Source organism: Typopeltis vanoorti, chromosome 10, assembly GCF_054136105.1.
Source record: "Typopeltis vanoorti isolate ZY-2024b chromosome 10, IOZ_Tvanoo_1.0, whole genome shotgun sequence".
Taxonomy (NCBI): domain Eukaryota; kingdom Metazoa; phylum Arthropoda; class Arachnida; order Uropygi; family Thelyphonidae; genus Typopeltis; species Typopeltis vanoorti.
The window spans coordinates 31,969,850-31,992,820 of NC_143558.1; the positions used below are offsets into that span (position 1 = coordinate 31,969,850).

The window sequence follows — 22,971 nt, forward strand, 5'->3', positions numbered from 1 at the left end:
GTTTTACTTCTGACCCAGCTCTCAGATCCATAAGTTAAAACTGGTTTGAACACTGTCTTGTATACAGCTAATTTAGTGTTCCGACTAATTTCTCTCTTATTCCATATGAATTTATTCAATTGACTTCCTACCATACCAGCTTTGCTGAAACTAGGTGAAAAATCTTTCCACAACAATTTCTGATACAGAGTATATTAATAATATTGACACAATTTTATACTACTTGGATATGGAAAATATGGCAGCTGTGAATTGATTCGATCTTGTTATCTTCCTGGTTCTTACTTTCAAGCAGCCTAGTTGTGAAGACACTTCAAGCACAAACTTTGCTTACATTTGTATAAAGGACTAAATGAAAATATGTCCTATCAAGCACAATTCACATCTGGATGAAGTAACAGTGGGAGCATTATTGCTTTAGCAAGAGACCAAAAGTCAAAACTGACATTTTAGTAGGAAATAAGTTTCCTACTTTTACTTCTTTGGAAATCGGTTTATGATGCATCGATGATTCACTGCAGTTGTCTCGGGATTTCTTATAAGCAGTGAGAGAAGGTGGCGTTCTTGAAGATAACCAGTTATCTTCAAGAATATAATGCTGGATTCTTCATTTGTGAAATCTTGGTGCATCTGTTGAGGAACCAAGGCTTGCTTAGGGAAAGATGAGAATTTAGCATGGAATGGGAAGTAAATACTTCCCCACCAGTGAGGATTATTGAGTGATGTGTTTGGACCATATGATTGGATAAGGAAAATATTCTAATAATGCCAGATGTTTCTTGGTCAGAAATAGCAATGTGAGTGTTGCTCACATAGCTATTTCTGGGTGTAAGAAGAGATAAACACAAGGCTGTGGTCAATTACTCAAGGGAGACACAACCTTCACAATATACTTGGAGAAATTAATAGTGAGGATTTGTGGGTTGGTTGGTTTATTAGGAGTCTATTGGCACAAGGAAAACTAAGGTCATACTGTGCCAAGTCAAATGTCACATTAATATGCAAAGTAATAATAAACAGTAATAAAGAGATAAATTAGTACATGTAATGCATAAAAAAGCAAGTTTTTTTTAAAAAATTAAGTTCATCAAATCAGTATCTACATATAAATAGAATATATAATCAAATATTTTTATAGAAAAATCTTTATGCAATTTGTCCAAGCCTTATAACATTTGCCTCAGAGTATGTGGCTCAGGTAGATTAATACAGTTAATTACTTTCGAGGGAAATTCAGGAAATCCATCAAAACATGACAAATTCCTATGCAGAGCCTAGCAAGAACAATTGGCTTAATCTCAAGTAATTTATTTGTATTTATTAATTTATTTGTTCTTACCATGATGAATGCCACTGGTTTATTAGATTCTTATAAACTGTCTGAGTTGCGTGTACTGGACTGACAAACATTATGGAGAAAAATTATCTGTTGATATAGCAGCTGCATCTGAAGTCTCAATTCCAATGTAGCTGGCAATCTAACACTGTTGAATATGAAAATTATGGACCCTCAATTTGTAGAACTTCACAAAACACTGGAAGTGGATTGTACCCAAGAAATGAGATGTCTGAATATAACTCAATGAGTCTATATAAATCATATACTTTGGGCAGCAGTTTTTTTTTTTTTTTTACATGCACAAGATTAAACATAGATGTTAGAGCCAGGACAGACAGGAAGTTTGGGTATGTCGATATTTCTGACATTTAAAGCATCTCAGTAGATTATGGATGTACGGCCTAACAGGAACAGTTGAGATACCCTGCTTGTACAGATGTTGAAGGCTTGGGTTTATCAAAAGTAAGCATGTTTGTTGTCCAGGTTAAAACCAAGTGACCATCCCTGTGTATCAGGATGCACCTCATACCAATCTCTAAGCTCGAAACATATCTCATCTGGAGCATCAATTAGATTCAATTCTGATATCACTCCACTGGAAGAGTTTAGTGTTTTATGAGGTGTCACTGCAATTTATATTCCACCCATTGATGGAACATTTAATAATTTTTCTGAGTGCTGCTGATAAGACATTTTCACAAAGATATCACAAGAATGTATACTTTCTTCATTGTTTTGGGAGATATAGCAAGTTTCTTCACTGTTTTGGGAGATATGCTTTTGAATAAAAATAGGGGACATTTTTCCTACTGGCTTTTCATTTGTTGCATGGATAAACACTGATATTTTTAAACTGGTATCATGTCTTTTGTCTCTTTCGTCTGTTATAAAATGATGTATCTATGTTATCAGTACATGTTACGGCCACTGAAACATCTAAGACTGAAGAAATCATGCTGAAAAGATTTTTTCTTTGGAACCAGAGCTCCCCATCCACTAGTGGACTAGTGAGGAAGAACTCCAAAGTTTGAAGAGTGCTTTGGGTTATCTGTTACTCTAGTGGGCATGTGAATAATTTGTGTAATGCCATTTGGGACTATTAATGCGCTGTCAATGCACAATATATAGCCTCTTGCAGTTAAGTCATCCCCATATATAGCCTGTTTCCACAAACAGAACTCTGGCAAACTTGGTGAGCATTGCTGACACAAATGCATATCTTCCTAGTTGAAGGAAAAGCCAACTAAACTCCTAGTTGGTAATGTCTTTCATCACCCAGTGAAATACAACCACGTTGCAGAGACCAGAAGTGGTTGCCAAACCCTCCCCCATTCGAGGGTACAGCAGTAAAACAGTTTCACAGACTGGCTACTGGTTAGCACACAGGATCAAACCAGGTAGTAACAAACCTGAAGGCTTTCTGATCATCTAGCGACAAATCCTACAATCACGTATTTTGATACTTCATGACTGGAGGGAGACCAAATACTATGACTGCTGGAGGAACTGTCAAAGTCATGTATAGACAGGAGACTCACTTCCCTCTGTGTGAGTGGAATGTTTGCAAGTCTGTCACCTCTCACTGCATGTCCGACTTCCTTTTTATCTCTTCCTCACCAAACACAATGAACCACAACCAAAAGAAATGCATTTTTACTGTGGATCTCAAATCTCTCAAACAAAATAGTTTTTAAAAAAAACCCAACAAAAAAAATCATAAAAGACAACAGAAGTCCAACCAAACAATCCTCCAACACTAATTCTTACCAGAAAAATAAATAAAAAGTAAAAATTCCACATGCACTTCACCAACATCTGTGGCCTAAACAGCAATATAAACAATGTGCAGATATCTAAAACCAGAACTACTATTCCTTTCAGAACCCCAACTGGCAACCTTAACAGCCACTGTACACCTCCATGCCCAAATTACACAATAAATACATAGCTCTTTCCACCATAAGGGTGGCACTTGTGTATTCATCAGAACCGATCTGATGAATCTGATTGATGAAGTTACCATCTGCCCTACAACATGGAAACAGGTCCACATTCAGCCTATCCCAAAGAAAGGTGATAAAAATCAACCAACAAACTACCATCCAATTGCTCTCACTACTGTTCTCTCAAAAATTATCAAGAAGGTCAACAACCAACTCTTGAACCATCTAGACACATATCAACTAATCGGTGACCAGCAGTATGAATTCCACCACTTGCAATCTACACTGATCATCTTGTTTTCACCTCCCATGGACAACACAGGTCATTGAGAAATTTGGAGAAACTCATGTGGTTGCCCTTGACATTTCAAAAGCACTTGATCAGGTTTGGCACAGAGGCTTACTTAGCAAACTGCCACCCTATAGTCTGCTCTCCTGACTCTGCAACTGGATCGCCAACTTTCTCACTAGTTGCTCACTTCGTGTCATGGTAGATGGTTTACTCTCCTCAGATTTCTCCACCAATACAAGAGAAATCAGGGTTCTGTTATTTCACCCACTCTCTTCCTCTTGTATGTAAATGACATGCTCATATAGACTTTCAATCATATCAATAGCTTTGCTGACAAAAGTAGACTCCATTCCTCCTTTATATTTGACAAAACCTTGTAGTGATGAAGTATTAGAATCCTCAAGATCTACTGGGACCAAGGACCTGAACATCTCCTAGCTACATCCCAGTGAAGCAAGGTCAACCTTGTAAACTTCAATGCCACTAAAACCCAGTTCTATCTGATCTCTTGTATCTCTCCTCCTTACTTCACTGCCTCCTCTTTCTTTCCATGTACTGTCCCTTAGAACAGTCTTCCCCCACTCTGCCTTTCCCAAAGATTACAACTCTCAGCTGCTCAAGAAAAATGTGAACAGACTCCTCTCTTCTATTCCCATTGCTCACACATGGCACTAACATGCTATAGGTCTTGTGGCCTTTTGTGTATGGATAATATATATAAAAAAGAAAGAAATTTGCAATGCCATATGTCCTGGTGTCTGTATGTACTTGACCTGTGCAGAAGGAAAGCCAGTTGATATTGTGAAGATTAAAAAATTCTCTGAGGAAGAAAACCATAGTGTTAGAAAAGTTGGACTGAAGGACATCAGTGTTTAAGTAGGGGAAATCAAAAAAGTTCAGAATGATTGGTGGCATTAGGAGAGGGAAAGAGGAAGCACGTGTATTTAAGAATGAGGCAAAGAGATTTACAGCCAAAGGAGGTCCCAACTTGAAGATTAAGTTGAATGCTCTCTCAAGGCATATCAGATGGAGCATATACACAGATGCTACTCCAGCTGAAAGGAGTTGAAGAGAGTAGCTGCAATAGTTGAGATGAGTGATGCTTAAAGAGGCTGAAATTTGGGTTGGGCCAAGGGTTTCGCACACTAGAGATGGAAGTGGATACTACTGAGACCACATGTATTTGTGAAGTAAATCTGAAATGCTCTGTGGAGTAGTGTTGTGCTAAATGGGTCATACACATTCCCTATACAGTACACATATATATATACACACACACACACACACATATACTGTTTTCAAGATGGCTATTAGTAGTGCTCGTTTTCCACAAATAATAAACCTCTTACTCAGTTGATGTTTCTTCACCACTTTGTCATTTTTATTCAAGTTGTTGGCAAAGTCTTTCAACTCCAGCTGAAAGGAGTTGAAGAGAGTAGTTGCAATAGTTGAGATGAGTGATGCTTAAAGAGGCTGAAATTTGGGTTGGGCCAAGAGTATTAAAACTCCAAGATCCTTAGTTTGTTCGGGCTCTTCTAGCAATCCACAGCACAATATGACATTGGATATCTCATCACACCAAAGTGCATAGCTTAACATTTGTAAACAATGAATTGACAACCATTTTTGCATGTCACAATTCCAGTTTATTCAAATTATTCTACTACTATTGTGAATGAGGTAGATTCAGTTTATCCCTAACTAAATTTGCATTATTATTATTACATGACGATAATAAATTTAATTTAATCCTTTATCCAAGTGTAAGAAAACAAAGTTTGTGCCATAGGTAAATATGACCTCTCCATTGCTTCTGCCTTAGTATCACCACTCTGGGTCTACCTCCCACTAACGAGACCTCAATAAAGGTTGAAACCGGTCTGGGTAGTGGCCCTTCCCTTAATGCATGGCAGTATACATGTCCACAAGGAGATGTGCTTTGCATTATGGGAGATACTGAGACAAGGAGCATTGAGAGCTTGATCCATCTTTGCAACGAGTTGACAAGGGATGTACCACCTTACCTCAGTCCTGAAGATATTTTCAGGAGCAAACTTTGTTCTTACACTTGGATAAAGGATTAGCTAAATTCATTATAGTCTAACCAAGTGCAAAATAAACTTCCAACATCTTTCTCTAAATCCAGAGTAATTTAATAATAAGGTGGTACACTGGTTGGCAACTCGTATAGGTAAATATGACCTCTCCATTGCTTCTGCCTTAGTATCATCACTCTGGGTCTGCCTCCCACTGACAAGAACTCAATAAAGGTCAAAACCAGTCTGGGTAGTGGCCCTTCCCTTAATGCATAGCAGTATACATGTCTGCAAGGAGATATACTTTGCATTATGGGAGATACTGAGACAAGAAGTGATGACAGCTTGGTCCACCTTTGCTACGAGTTGCCAAGAGATGTACCACCTTACCTCAGTCCTGAAGATATTTTCAGGCACGAACTTTGTTTGCTTACACTTGGATAAAGGATTAAACTAAATTTATTATAGTCTAACCAAGTGCAAAATAAACTTCCAAAATATTACATGACAGAGGACACCTACTCTACATCTCTCTGTCTCCACCAACTGCATCTACTGTCCGCCACCACCAATAGTATTTCCACAGACAATCACAAACATCCATGCCCACAGCGGGATTCGAACCAGCAGCCATTTGGCTGGAGAGCGGATACGAAAACCGCTCAGTCAACCAGGTCGACAATTATAATCAGCAAATAGCTGTATGCCTCCTTTCCGATATCATTAACATAAAGATTGAATAACAATGAACCAAGGACTGACCACTGTGGTATGCCACTGCTTGCCTTAAATCTTGCAGGCTCACAACCTCATATACCACTCTTTGATATCTTTCAGTCAGCCATCCTCTTATCCATGCCAATATTTTACAATTCCAGCTTATTCAAATTATTCTGCGACTTCTGTGAATTAGATGCATTCTGATTAGTATAACTATCTTTATGTCATCATCATCAGAAGAAAAGCAGTATGCTTCCTTTCCAATGTCATTAATGTAAAGATTGACTAATGATGGACCAAGGATTCATCACTGTGGTATGCCACTGCTCATCTTAAATCTTGCAGACTCACAACCCCATATATCATACTTTGATATCTGTCAGTCATAATAATTTTAGACCTTGCTAAGGCTTTTGATTGAATACAGCATGGAACATTGTTGCATAAATTGGAGAATATAGGATTGGATTATAAACATTAGCATGGATAAGAGGATATTAGCACATATGCTATCTGTGCTGATATCCATCAGTTGCTACTGAAAATTTCTTATTCAATTTTTGTAACAGCTTAGCTCTAGTACCTCATCCTCATACACTTGAGTTTATTCATCCAGTGAGAGTTGGCAGTGAGCTTAATGTTGCTTACACCAGATTGACAGCTTTTAGCAAAATGGGAACATCATGAACAAATCTCTTCGCTGCCTGTCATTTGCATTCCAACTGTATTCAGTAATGTTATTTTTAATAATCCATTTCACTCCTACCCTATTTATTCTTCAGACTATAGGGACACGTTCTGATATTGCATCATTTAATATATATATTATTATATACTTCCCATGCAATGCCAAAATAAATTAACATTATTCCATAATTTCATTTATTTCAACTAAGAAAGATGCTTTCTTTTTCCATGCTAGCAAAACAAATTCACAATCACACTACTCTATAAGAATCCAACATTATTTTCATTTCTTGAAAGCCTTTTAAACAATACCTTCCATGTACTATGTTCTTCTCACTATTATTGTTCTAACAGGATATTTCAACCTACATATGTCTGCTATGTCAACTTCATATTCTTAGGTCAATTTTGGTCTGGGTTGAGGATGAAATTAAATGAAAATTTGTATTATACATGATGATTTGCACTGTATTATTATTTTAAAGTTTCTATTAATAACTCTTCCAGTTCTTTTGATGGTATTTAATATTTCCCTAATGAAATACTAAAGCTAATATTTCATAAGTGAAATATTAAAATTATTAAATTAAGCTTTAAATAAAGGCAACATTTAGTACTGAGCCATTAAGCTAATGAAGTTTGTCTCCTTATTGAGACAGAAACGAGTTTTTAGGAAGAATCATGCATTCATCAAAATCATTAAATTCATCATCCTTTAAAAAAAAAGGGCCTAAAAATGCTATTCACATCCCTCATGACTTAAATCCCAGTGTGTAAATATTATATGTCCACATGGTTAGCATAGTGACTATGCACTTTGCAACCATATGCCTGGGGAAGGAGTGTCCTAGGTTCAATTCCCATCGAAGACGTGAGAAGCTCAAGGATCTTCCTCAGCCATAGCCAAGTTAGCTGGTCTTGGGCATGGACAGCAGGGTTTTTTCCCTAGTTTATATGAGGTTTTTCATCCTGCAAGCAGGCAAACAGCCCCATGAACACACGGATACAGTCAGAAATACATCACCCTAGGGGATGCAGCAGAGGAGTGGTGAACCGGTTGCATTAATACCAGCAAACCCCTCATTACCGTCCTAGACGGATGAGGAAATATTATATATGTTGACCATTTCAGAAGTACAAGTGATGCATTAATTTGATGTAAAAAAAAATATATATATATTATTTTTAATCAAAGAAAGGAGACTAAATAAAATCAGAAGGGAAATGTGCAGGGGATGATAACAATGTCTTCTCTTGAAAGCAGCTTACTTTCAGACTTGATATTAAATATTTCAGTATAGTCTTTAGAATAAAAACAGCAAGCTTATTAAATTCAAACACCTAAACCAATACTCAATACTAAAACAGAAGAATCACAACCTATTATTTAATATCAAATTTGATAAATAAATCCTTTTTTTTATAAATACAAATTCCACCTGAAGTCTCAGGTGGGATTCCTATTAAAAAAAAAAAAAAAAAGATTTCAGCTCAGTCAATTTTATCGATGTTCCTTTAGATAGAAAGACATGGGATTGAATCTCATAGAATGTGAAGAACCTTTATCCACAAAACATGTAAACCAACTAGAAAAGAACACATGCAATTGACAGCCATGTCAGAGCATTAATTAGGTTTACAAGTAGCCAAGTTACATGGCTGTGACAGATGAATGAGCCTAACATACAAGGAGAAAATAAAATGGAAATCCTACCCACAAAAGGTGTAAATCTAAAATATAGTAGGCTTTAGGCCTACTCTAGATCCCAAACATGGAAAGCTCTTTCAGACTTCCTTTCCAATATCATTAATTCAAAGATTGAATAACAATGAACCAAGGATTGACCACTGTGGTATGCCAGTGCTTGCCTTAAATCTTGCAGGCTCACAACCATGTATACCATTCTTTGATATCTTTCAGTCAACCATCCTCTTATCCATAAGACCAATTTCTAATGAAAGGGTATTGGTCTTACAAGGAGTGACGAAAATTATCTATCACCTAATGACATGTGCAAATGTCTAGGCCATAAGTTCCCAAACTTTTTCGGGCCACTGCCCACTTTGCCAGGCATAAATTTTGTAACGCCCCCCATTATAACAGTTTTCTGCATTCAAGCCGTTTGACATTTTTGACGTAAATAGCAACTAATGATATATTACTGCTTATGCCGTTAAATTTTTAAAAAGAAGTGGCCAATATGTGCTTCATCTTGAACACAGTTATTGCTATACCGATTTTGGTGAAACGTAGCCCATATGTAAAGATTGTAAAATGAATGCTCGAATAACATTATGCACAGTTTCATACAATGGTTTAAATATGAAAATGTGGAATACAATTAAGAGATTGCATTGCATTAGTAAGAATCTTATTGTAATAATTAAAACATCATCAAATGTATTAGATGGTTTACTTCGAACTTACAAAGTAAAAATACAAAAAAGAAAAAATAACAAATTAATGTGAAGGAATTAATGTGACAAATTAATTTCTTCTATAAAGAGCCATCGACCCCTAGATCGCCTGAACGCCCCCAAATTGCTTCTGATCCCACTATAGCCCCCCCCCCCCCCCCCAAGGCTTCAGCGCCCATTGGGGGGGGGGGCAGTATTGCCCACTTTGGGAACCTATGGTCTAGGCCAATAAGAGACTACAACCAACATAGTCTTTTGATAGAAAGCAAGTAAATTATCCACTATTCACTTGAAAAACTAGGCCATCAAAAAAAAAAAAAAGCATTTTTTTTTTTTTTTTTAATTCTGTATGCTAGGATAATTATTCTCAAATATATAAACTATCTGGTGTTTTCAATTTTTTAAAATCACAATTATTAAAGAATTACAGTGATGATCACTATGCTTCTACCAAACAAACAAAGAACTAAGAATTTCTCACCACAGTGTAAGGCAAGAGATTAACATCTGAGCAAAATATCAGTTATAATACTGAAAGTGCAGTGGTAGAAGTTCAGGAGAAGACAGAAGACCTGAATAAAGAAACTGTGGGTTTGTATATAGTCCTGCACAGAACGAAGCACGAAACTTGACAGGGCAAAGACTGAAAGGCTACAGAAATGGCAAGTGATCACTAAAACGAAAAATACAAAAAGTCCGAAGTCAAAAAGAAAGTTGCAAGAATAATCGAGAGCATAGCTTAAGCAAATAATTATTTATGGATGATTCTATGATAAGGCGAGTTCATGAAAGCACTATATACAATCTTGTTTCTTTGGTGAGAAAATTAATATTAGTAATGCTGTCAAAATGCAGAAAGGGAAGGTGAAAGAATTAACTGTTTTGGCTGGAACCAATGACCTGAGAGGTGATAAATATTGTATGAGGGAAAACATCAATGAGTTGCTGAATGGAAAAAAAAAAAAAAAAAACGATAGTGTGAAGTTATAGTGTAGACTAACAGATTAATTATTAAAGAATTAATAGGAAGCAGATAATAAAACTTATAGATTTAGGATGGATAATATTAGTGATTATATTTAATATTACACACACACACTTCTGATATTTGAAATTCAGAAGTTATGGATGACGTGCAAGCAACTGCATGTTGTATGGCATTGCAGCTGTATCTGTGTCATTAAGCCAACTTTCCCATTATCTGAACTATCTCAAATTCCAATGGAAATCAAATATCCGAGATTCACCATATGCATTTTCCCATATTTTGGGGATTAAATCCGAATTACTTGGGTAAATACTCATATCATTAACTTATGTACATATACTGTTCGACATATGATAAATATGTGATGGTTCAAAACTACAGAAATTGACATGATTATTTGCTTCATACCCAACTAAAATGGTCAAAATCCATATTGCCATTTTGATATCATATAACAAAACTTGTGAAAAAAATCTATCTGAATATACAGTCATGATCAATACATCACAGAAAATTTGAAATGAAGAAAATAATTTAATAAATATTTATAAATCCAATTTGAGTTAGCAGGCAAAATAGTAATACCTTTAGTTTATAGTTACCAATTCATGCCAACAACAACAAAAAGTATGCATTTTGAGATTAAAAGCAAATACACTAAGAGCAATTATACTCACCAGGAAAGTTTGAGGTTAATGCCAATCTTACTAAACTTCCCACATGATTAGAAGCTCTATAAATAATGGAAGAATTACTATTTGAGTTGGACGCATTTGTACTAGCTCGTCGACGTGCTGCAGCTGCAAATGTTTCTAAAGTTTCTAGGAGACTAACAGTTGAATCACTGACATTAGGGCTTACTGACAAGTTTGGTACGCTAACGCTCATTGAATTGCCACTTGTTGTGGTTGTACGAGCATTCTGAGTCTGATTTTCCACTAAAGTAACACTTTTTAAAGCATTTGTTGAGCGATGTGGAATCTCAGATAAACTCTGTATATCCATGTTGCTTTGTTCCTGTTCGATTTGTCCAGCTCCTTCTTCAGCTTCTTCACGAGTTGGAGACAACCCAACGCCTATACCTAAAGATGGAACATCCAAAGCATGGACAGTTACCGTTTGTCCTGTTGTAGCTGCTGCTATTGTAGCTTCAGCACTTGCTCTTGTAAGTACACTTTCTGCAACTGCTTCTGCTGCTTGCTGCAAAGAAGGCCATATATTAATTTTTTATACAACATTAATCTTTTACACATGCCCAATCATTCTTTTCTCTCTCACACACACACACACACAATTAAAATTAAAAGAATGGGGTCACATAAGGATAAAAGCCAATTAATTGGAAGGAAACCAGATTTCACATTGCCCTTAAGGAATACAGAGAACTGACTGCTGCTTCTGACCTAATGTCCAATCCTCACCTTCACATGGTGCACTCTGTTAGTAGGTATCCAATGGGTACTGAATGAATGAGGATGGGCTGGCAATTTAGGACTTAGCCAACCAAACTGTACTCTTTATTGGCTTTAGCCACAAATAATATGATGGTGAAACATGATAAGCTTTCATGTCAGGTGGGGCATCCTGTTGAACAAGGTCCCAGCTGTTTCATCATCGAGAACGAGGGTGAGCAATGAAAAGTCAACTACTGGAACAGATGCAAGCTCAGAACCTAGAAGAAGAGGAAAACAAACTCAATGTCAGAAGAACTGAAGATAGCAACTGTCAACATAAGGAATATTAATGGGAAGGAAATCGGGCTTGCAGACGAACTGGAAAAGTACCAGATGTACATAATTGGAATCAATGAAACAAAGAAGACAAAAACAGGACAAAAAGAAGACAAGAACAGCATTATTACTAAATAATAAGTACAGGATGTTATATTCAGAAAATAATGATCAAGGGAAGGAAGGATTAGCAAGAGAATTTAACACTAAACACGAACCTCAATTTCTTCACTGGAATGCAGTTTCAAGTAGTTATATGGACAAACTTCAAAATAAGGAAATGGACAATTAAACTCATTTGTGTCTATGATCCCACAGAAGGTTCTCCTAAGGAAGAAGTGGAAGAATTTTTTGATCAGTACAGCAGGCAGCTGACATAAAGTAAAATGGAAAAAGTGGACTTGTTGGAGAACTAAACAGCAGATTAGGAAGTGAATCTCACCGGGCAAACAGACATGTTCAGGAACATTTAGAGAGAAGGGTGGGTCTAATAATAATGGAAAGTATCTGCTGGATTTCTGCTGAGGATATAGTCTATACATTATTAACACCATGTATCAACATAAAGTTGTACAAGTTCACATGGAGAGAAGACACAAGAAATAAGAAAAGCCTTATTGTTGACAGTGATATCTTCATGCTTGTTCAGGATAGAAGAGGATACAAAGGATTTGAAATCGGAAGTAACCATCACTTAGTTTTAAGTATCACATTGTAAAGAAGGGAATGTGAACAATTTTAAAAAAGAATTAAAGATGAGCAACTTTTACAGATAAACTGTAGACTACAGTAATACAGTTTTACAGATAAACTATACAAACATTACTGAAGAAAGAAAGAACGAAATAGTTTGAAAACAAACCTTTGAGTCTCAGTGGAAGTATCTGAAGAAAAAATGGATTGATTCAACTAGGGAGGCATGCAGTAAAGTTGTCTGTAAGGACAGAAAAATAAGAATGCCATGGGAGACAAGAAGTAGTCCTGGAAAAGAAAAAAGCATACCAAAAGTGCATAGCAAATAAGTCATCAGATGCCCTAAATAATACAGAGAAAAACATAAAGAGCTAAGCTATGTGTGAAAGTAGCTAAATGTAAGTCATGAGAAGACTTTGGTAAAAATACAGAAGGTAAATATTAGGAAGCTGACAAAATGTTCTGGAGGCTATTAAAAAAAGGCTTAGAAATGGAAGAAAGAGTACTGTAAAGAGATAAAGATGATAAGGATGTTATAAAACTGAACATAAGGATATCCTAGATGTCTGAAGTAATTAATTTGAAAGATTATGCAAAGAAAGGCTTAGGTGTTGCTGATTATTCATAATTGCTTAATGGTATAACCAACACAAAGAGGAAAATGCATTTATTAAACTCACTAATATTTCACTGGTTTTCTGCCCAGTATCATCAGAAAACAATGATAACTGTGAGAGGCATACAGCACTAAACTTCTACAATTTAAATTGTAGAAACAATTTAAATTGTAAATGACATCTAATGTCCTTATATGGCAGCCTCTATGAGTCAGATAACTACAAAGTTAATTTAGAGAAGTCTGGCTATTAGGTTTTAAAATGATAGTCTCCAAGATCTTTGGGAAATTAATGCAATCAATACTTGTTAAGGATGGGAGAGTGCTTCCTCGCTGATGCTGATTCTAAGAATAACTGCTCAGATCTGTAACGACTATATAATATTTTATTCCATGTTTTTTTCTCCATATGATCGTATGTGAATGAGTATCCAGAGATGGGTCTGCCAATCATGCCTTGCCATACAAAGTGAGCTCAGGAACTTTTGCAATTCATTTTTACCAATAGCTATAGACCATATAAAATGGATAAAATATTACATGCTCCACTATTATAACCAACACACAGGATCTCAGGAAAACGATTCCTATCCCATATGTTAAAGGTATATCAGAAAAAATAGCCAAAGTTCTCTGCAAATAAGATATCCATACTGCTTTCAAACCTTTCCTTCAGCTAGCTATTTTCATACATTCTCCTAAAAATTGACTACATTCTCTTGAACATCTGGTGTATAAAGTTCTTTTGTCCCTGTAGTTTAGCCTACTTTGGACAGACTGGTAGATCAGTTAACATATGTTGAAGAATATAAAAATTACATTCAAGATCATCTGTATAGAAAGTCAGGATTAGCAGACCAAGCTCTGCATATTCCTTCACATAGGATCAGATGGAGAAACACATCTCTATTACATAGAAGTCTTTACAGATCTGGGAGGTTATTCTTAGAATCAGAATGAACTATAATGCACTCTCCCAACCTCAACAAGTATGGTTGCATTAAATTACCAAAGATCTGGAAGACAATCATTTGAATACCTCATAAACATCTCTAAATTAACTATGTAATTATCTGACCCATAGTGGTTTCCATATAAGGACATTAGGTGATAGTTACAATTTAAATTTTTTCTACAATTACTTAGTTTAATGCTGTGTGCCTGGCACAGTTATCTTTGTGCTCTGATGAAGCTGGATAAAAAAAAAAACAATGAAATATTAGTGGGTTTAATAAATGCATTTTTCCTCTTGGTGTTGGTTATACCATTAAGCATTATCATGAATAAGGACTTGAAAGAATGTTAAATAAAACAAGTGTGACAGAACAATTGTACAAAACTTTCAAGAAAAATGCCAGCAGGCATACATATCAATACTTGAAGTAGAAAATGCCATTAAAAACTTAAAATGTGAAAAGCAGACTGGAGTAGATGATATTAATATTATTATTTGACACCTACAGGGAGTCCAAAGACTCATCGAGGGAGGGCACCTACTGTACAGCTCTCTATTTTCACCACCCACAAACTAAAATGAACTACACCAATGCCATCTACGGCCAACCACCACTAGTATTTTCACAAACAATCATAAACATCCAAGCCCATGGCGGGATTCAAACCCGCAGCCTTTTGGCTGGATAGCGGATACGCTAACCACTCGGCCAAACAGGTTGGGTGGCCGGGTGGTCAGCCAAATATTCTATCAGAAATGCTCAAATAAGGAGGTATAAAAATTTGGCAGTGGCCGGGTGGTCAGCCAAATATTCTATCAGAAATGCTCAAATAAGGAGGTATAAAAATTTGGCAGTGGCCGCTGAACCACAAGAGGACTGGTCAAGGCCATATTTCAGATGAATTTCCCAGCTATAAAAGAAGGAATAAAACTGAATGTGAGTATCAGAGAGGAATTTCTCTACTAAATGTTCCAGGTAAGATTTATGCAAGCAAACTTCAAGAGGTTGAGAAAAATAGTGAAAGAAACTGGGAGAAGACCAAGCTGAATTCAAACTAAAAAAAAATGTCAGGATCAAATTTTCACTTTCACTCAAACAGTTGAGAAATCCTGGGCATATGACAAGGATCTTTATTTAAGTTCTGTAGATCTGGAAAAAGCATATGACAAAGAGTCAAGGCAAAAGCTTTTCAAAACACCACAGTTATATGGGGTAAATGGAACATTATAGCAGGCAATACATAGTCTACATTTAAGTTACAAATCAGCAGTTAGGATTCAAGGAAATACATGAAGATGGTTTGATGTAAATAAGGATGCACATTATCTCCACTCTTATTCTTCATTTACCTAAATCATATTATGAAACAAAGTGGAATATACCTAATATCAAAATTAGAGATATCAGCCTTAGCTCTTTGCTTTCTGCAGGTGATGTTGTACTCCAAAGCACATACAGTGCAAGTCTCCAGTTTTCTCTAAATTGAATCACAGCTGTAACAAATTTGGCATGAAAATCAACAAGATACAGGGAAAAAACTATGAAAATAGTAAGGAAGATAAAAACCTTCAGCTGCATTTTGAATGGAGGGCCTATAGAACAAGTAAAATATTTCAGATACTTAGGATCAGTTTTTGGGGGTGCTTAAGGGTCAAAGCTATATAACTCAAAGGAGACCTCCACGTATCCTTTAAAGGAATGCGGAGAACCGACCAGGCCTTCAGACCTAATGTCCAATCCTCACCTTCTCGTGGTGCGCCCTGTTGGGTATCTACCTGGATACTGAACGAACGAAGATGGGCTGGCAATTTGGAATTTAGCTGACCAAATTGTATTCTTATTGGCTAACACCAATATACAAAATGATTGCACAACATGACAAAATTTCATGATAGCTGGGGCATCGCCAGTTACACAAGGCCCCCGTTGTTTTTGCCAGTTAACCAGGGCGAACAGCGAAAAGTCAGCTACTGGAACAAATCTGAAAGCACACACCCCAACTCAACATCACTAAAGATCGGTACTATCAGCATAAGAAGCCAAAATGGCAAAGAAATAGAGCTAGCTGAGGAATTAGATAAGTACCAAATCGATATAATAGGCGTGACTGAAACAAAAAAAGACAAAAAAACTGGTGAGATCTCTCTGAGCAATAAATACAAAATGTTATATTCAGGCATTGAAAATCAAGGAAAAGAAGGAGTAGCCATAGTATTCAACACTAAATATGAGGCTAATCTTCTTGAATGGCAGGCAGTCTCAAGTAGAGTGATGTGGTCAAATATCAGAATGGGAAACTGGACAATGAGACCTTTATGTGCATATGGTCCCTCAGAAGGCTCTATTAAGGTAGAAGTGGAGGAATTTTTTGATGCGTTAGAAAAAGCAACTGACACAATGAAAAAGGAAAAGTTGGTCCATGTTGGGGATCTAAATAGCAGAGTAGGAAATGATTGTCAGACATACAAAAATATCTTGGGAAAATTTGGAGAAAAGAGCAAAGCTAATAATAATGGCAAATAACTGTTGGATTTCTGCTCAGGACATAGACTGGTTATTACTAACACCATGTTCCAACATAAAAATGTGCACAAATTCACTTGGAGAGAAGAGGCAAGGAATAAGAAAAGTCTCATTGACTATGTTATTGTTGATAGTGATGTTTTCTCTGGTGCAGGACACTAGAGTGTACAGAGGATTTGAAATTGGAAGTGATCACCATTTAATCTTGAGCAGGATAAAACTGAATTTCATATTGAAAAGAATAACATTTCAGAAAGTTTTAAAGCAAATAAGAGTTGAGCAGCTCTCAGATGTGAACTGTAGAATAAATACAAAGATTATTTAAGAAAAAATGAAAGAGTTTGAGAACAAGAACTAAACCTTGGAGATTCAGTGGCAAGCCTTGAAGAAAAACCTTGATTGATTCAGCCAGAGAGGCATGTGGTGAGGTTGTCTGCAAGGATAGAAAAATCAGAACTCCATGGTGGACACAGGAAGTTAAAGAGGTAGTGAAGGAAAAAGAAGAAAGCATATCAAAAGTTCCTGGTAAATAAGTCAGCTTTTGCTCTTGGAGAATACAGAGACAAATGTAAGAAAACTAAACAGTGTGTAAAACTAGCTAAACAAACGTAATGGGTGGACTTTGCGAAGAACATAGAAAATAAATATCAAGAAGGTGGTAAGATATTCTGGAGGTTGTTAAAGTAGCTTAGAAATGGAGGAAAGAGTGCTGTAAAAGGAGTCAGAGATGATAAAGGTGACATGAAAACAGGAGAAAATCCTTGAAGTATGGAGTAATTACTTTGAAAAACTGCTAAAACAAACAAGCAGTGATGATAGCACAGTGGTAAAAAAAACAATGCCTATGCATGCAGTCAGGAATATATATCCATACTTGAAGTAGAAAAAGCCATCAAAGGCTTGAAATGTGGAAAGGCAGCAGCAGCAGTAGATGATATTCAACCAGAAATGCTGAAGTATGGTGGTATAAAAGTCTTACAGTTGCTGCACTGCATAGTTCAGAGGGCCTGGATAGAGGAACGAATTCCTGATGATTGGTGTAGGGCTCTAATAGTACCCATATATAAAAAAGGAAATAAAACTGAATGTGAGAATTACAGAAGTATTTCCCTATTGAGTGTTCCAGGCAAGATTTATGCCAGTATACTTGAGATACAGTTGAGAAGAATTGTGGAAGAAAAGTTGGTGAAGAACAAGCTGGTTTCAGTTCAAATAGAGGCTGTCAAGAAAGTATTTGTCGTAAATACTTTACGACAAATAGTTGTCGTAAAGTATTTAGTTTTGTCGATTTGGAAAAGGCATATGACAAAGTGCCAAGAGAGTAACTATTCAATACGCTACAGTTATATGGTGTCAATGGGGCATTATAACAAGCAATACTTATTCTTTATTTGAGTTGCAAGTCAGCAGTTAGAATTGAAGGAAGTACAGGAAGATGGTTTAATGTGAAATCTGGTGTGAGACAAGGATGTACATTATCCCCTTTGTTATTCATTATCTATATGGATCACATTATAAAGGAAAGTGGTATTAAACATGATATCAGAATTGGAGATGTTAATGTCAGCTCTTTACTTTATGCAGACGACGTTATACTTCTAAATAACTCCGCTACAAGTTTAGAAGATTCCCTTACTAAATTGAATAACTGTTGTAATAGATATGGTATGAAGGTCAGCAATAAAAAGACAAAGACAATGAAAATAGGCAGAATCGTTGAAAACGTCAACTGTGTTTTGAACGGAGAATCTGTGGAACAAGTAAAACTTTCAGCTACTTAGGCACGATTTTTAGTGACGATGGTAAATTTAATATGGAAATAGCCAACAGAATCAACAAAGCTGGTATGGTAGGAAGTCAAATGAATAAACTCATATGGAATAAGCGAGAAATTAGTCAGAGCACTAAGTTAGCTGTATACAAGACAGTGTTCAAACCATTTAACTTATGGATCTGAGAGCTGGGTCAGAAGTAAAACACTTGACCAAAGACTAGAGACTGGATATGAGAGTTATGAGTAAGATTAGAGGCGTGAACAGATGGCATCAATGGCAATACCATATTAAAAACGAGGATATTAGTAAAGAACTCGACATTGTCAGCATCCGGGAATGCATTAGCAGAGCTAATCTCAGGTGGTATGGTCACTTAAACAGAATGGGCAAGGAAAGATTAGCAAAACGAGTGTTCTCTGCCAGGTTGGCAGGAAAACAACCCAGAGGAAGACCAAGATATAGGTGGATTGATAAGGTACAAAGTGCCTTAGACGATAGAAATATAAGATCTGATAATGTTGGAATCTTGACAAGTAACAGACTGATTTGGAGGAAAATTGTAGATAGAAATTAATAATGATGTAAATTTTTCATGTAGTACTATCATATCCTGTACACTCCTTGAGGGTACATGTCAGGAATTTGATGATGAGGAGGAGGATTAGTTTTTAGTGAAGATGGAACATTAACTCTTAAAGCTTATTCTGTTGTCTAGAAATAGACAACAGAATAAGCAAAGTTGGTATGGTGGAGAGCCAGCTGAATAAATTTATATGGAATAAGAAAGAAATCACTCAAACCACTAAACTAGCAGCATACAAGGCAACATTCAAACTGGTTTCAAGTTATGGATCTGAGAGTTAGGTTGGAAATAACAGCACTTGATCAAAAATTAGAGACCACAGACATGAGGGTTCTAAGAAAGATTAGAAGAGTGAACAAACGGCATCAGTGGCAGAATGTTATTAAAAATGAAGACATTAAGAAGAAACATGACATTGTTTGCCTTCAAAAATGTGTGAACAAGACAAATCTAAGGTATATTATTATTATTATATGGGCACCTCCAAGGAGTCTGAAGGCTCATCGCAGTATTAACAGGTAAAGCACTCACAACTGAATCTGGCAATCTGTAATCCACACACCCTCAATCTACCCTCACAAAGAACAATTGACAGACCACTCACCATCTCGGTCGCTCACCTCTGAATCTTCTCCACCACTTCCTCATCCCCCCAAAAAACCCAGAAAACCAGACTTGAACACGGTAATCCAGATGTGGGTATACATCAAGGCCTTATAAAGAGGAATAGCAACTCCCTTATCTCTACATTTAACATGTTCTTCAATAGCCAAGCAATCTTATGAGCTACCTTAGCAACCTTATCAATATGTCCTCGCTGTCTACCACTACCCCCTAAATCTCTAGCTTCATCTATTTCCTGGAGTACTGTGCCATCAATGTGATACATGACTTGTAATCTATTTTTTCCTCAAAATGCATAATTTTACATTTCTCCACATTAAACTGACACTCCCTTTCAATTGAAATGATTCAACTAAAAGGGAGTTAATCAGTTCCTTCTCCATTCCTCAGCCATTGCTTCAGAAAGATTTCAGAAATGCCATCACCATCATCTACATCCATGGCACATCAGAAAAAATAGTCAGGTCTTTTAGAACGTACAACCGCTACACAGCTTTTAAGCCTCACCAGAAACTGGCTACCCTTATCCACTCTACCAAAGATCAGCTCACTCCTCTCTCGGTGCCTGAAGTTTATAAACTAAACTGTTCATGCAATTTAGCTTACTTTGGACAGACAGGCAGATCAGAGACTATCCCTTTAGAAGAACATAAATTGTACTTCTGTAATCATGACTATGGCCAATCTGGCCTTGCAGACCATCTTTTCAGAATCCGCAGTGGAACTCAGAAATCAATGTAAGTTAAATAAATACAGCTGCATAAGACTTGCCAAAAATTGGGAAACAATAATTGGAAGAGGTCCCACTTTACATCCTAGGCTCCCGACAAATGTCCATACAGGGTGCACCACCTTGACTCTGGACTTTAGAGCCACCCACGTTTCATTTAGTATTGTGTGGTCTTTGTGTGTGTGTTACAAGAGTTATTTGTAATCCCTGAAGATGTCTCAGTGACTGACACAAAATATTGGAAGCATTAAAATTAGTGTTTACTCCTTTCCTAGTGCTGTAAATATTCCATTAAACCTCCAACATGATATTCCTAACATAGTTGTAGTCTCTATAATTTACTGAAATGAACTCAATTACTGCAAGTTTTGGTGTGTAGCATTTTTGAAGAAGCAACATTTTTACTACTGTTTTACACTAGAAATGTATAAGTACAAACCCCCCCCCCAAGTGATTTACATTTTTGATTCTTTTGTGAATGGTTTTAAAACTAAATTATAATCTTAAATATCAGCAGTCTGAATAATGAGTAATCCCCCACTCTCAAAAATATATTAAAAAAAAAAAAAAAATTATAGTTCTTTAGTGTTACTTCTAGGGAGGTGTTTCTTTCTTTTCTTTCTCATTAACAGTGAGAGTAATCTAAGCTCACTGGTCTGCTCCAGTGAACATGCACTGAAAGACAATTTAAAGCTATCAGCTATACTTTTCTAAAAAATGGTTACAGCCAAAACACCATTAACAAAATTCTCTACAACACCTCAATAAAAAACAAAGACAAACCAGAATACAATAAAACTAAAACCATTCCTTACATTAAAGGGACAACAGATAAAATAAACAGAATACTACAAAAATACAACCTCAAAGCCACCTTTAAACCTCCTGCAAAATTAAAAAGCTTACTCAACTCATCCATAGACCCACTCCCTCCGCTGGCCCACCCTGGAGTATACCGTATTTATTGCACCTGTAACACCATATATAGGGGAAACAGGACACACAATTCCTATCAGACAAACAAAAAAAAAAAAAAAAACATAAATGACACATTAAATATAATAACTATGGTGAGGCTGACCTTTCTGATCATGACCTGAACACCTTACATAGAATTGACTGGAAAAGCATTAGTTGTTTACATCACACCAAAACATGGTATGAACGCAAATTTAAGGAAGCCTGTGAGATTATTATCAACCACCCCAATCTGAATAATAATGATGGTCTAAAAAGCCCAAACATATTCGACCCACGGAACCTTCCTCTCTAAGAGTGGCTATAAACAGGACTGCAGATAATCCACGATCCTAAATCAAAAATAACAATTGTAATGCTAAAAATAGGACATCATTGTTACTGAAAGAAAACTATCTATAAGAAAGAATGTTTACTCATGTTATCATAAATAAAATTTAGCATGATATAGGTTCTAAATAATTAATTAATTTGTAATTTTTTTTTCCCACTAGAGATCATGCCAGTAGAATAACCTGTGATCAAATCATTGTTTCTGTAGCTTACTGTATGTAATGTAACTCAGCTGGTCCTGTATATTTGTATATGCTCCAGATGATGATCTCAATATGAAGATCGAAACACTGGGAAATTAAAAGAGTTATCACACGGTTGTAAAGTCCATAATTTCTAAAATGAATGCATGTAGTATTCGGTTAAATGCCTTTACAAAGTACAGTAGTATCATGGTGTAGCAATTTCCTACACCATTATTCTATTATAAAATGCGAGTAAATTACTAAGACAGGTTGGGACCCTACCTTTTACTGCCATGCTGCCCACCACAGAATACTTTATTCCTATCTACACATTGTTGGATTTTAGCTTCAACCAACTTTTCCAATACTTTAACCACCACTACTGAGATATTAATTGGTTTGTAATTTGCTACTACAGTCTTGAGCCACCTTTATGTAATAGAACTGTCTTACCTTCTTTCTGCTACCTTGTAATTTTGCTAGGGTTAAGACTTAAGTTAAACAACTTCATCAGAGACATTGCCATTTCTCTTACACACTCTCGTAGCATTTGGGTCAACATATCATCCATTCCCAATGCTGCATTCACTTTGTTATTTTTCAACATGCTGAGTACTTCCAGTTCATCCAACTCAATTCTCACATCAGTCTCTGTCACATCAATAACTGCAAAATTTTCATCTGCATGATAAACCTTAGCAAAGTGAACTCAATTATTTCTTTTACTTCTGTCACCTTACTACCATCAGGATTGAATAAAGTCATCCTACCATACCCACTTTTCCTCTTATTTGCTACATCAGCGTTTCCTACGATGGAACA

General features: G+C 36.2%; 1 protein-coding gene across 9 annotated transcripts in view; it reads right to left on the minus strand.

The window, feature by feature from the left end:
- Ufd4 (ubiquitin fusion-degradation 4-like) overlaps positions 1 to 22,971 on the minus strand; it is an 831,523-nt gene that overhangs the window by 309,183 nt on the left and 499,369 nt on the right. For all 9 annotated transcript variants that reach the window (XM_090399614.1, XM_090399612.1, XM_090399618.1 and 6 more), the window contains one exon: positions 11,101 to 11,623. In XM_090399614.1, the coding sequence (XP_090255740.1) occupies positions 11,101 to 11,623 (523 nt within the window). The remainder of the gene's footprint in view (positions 1 to 11,100; positions 11,624 to 22,971) is intronic.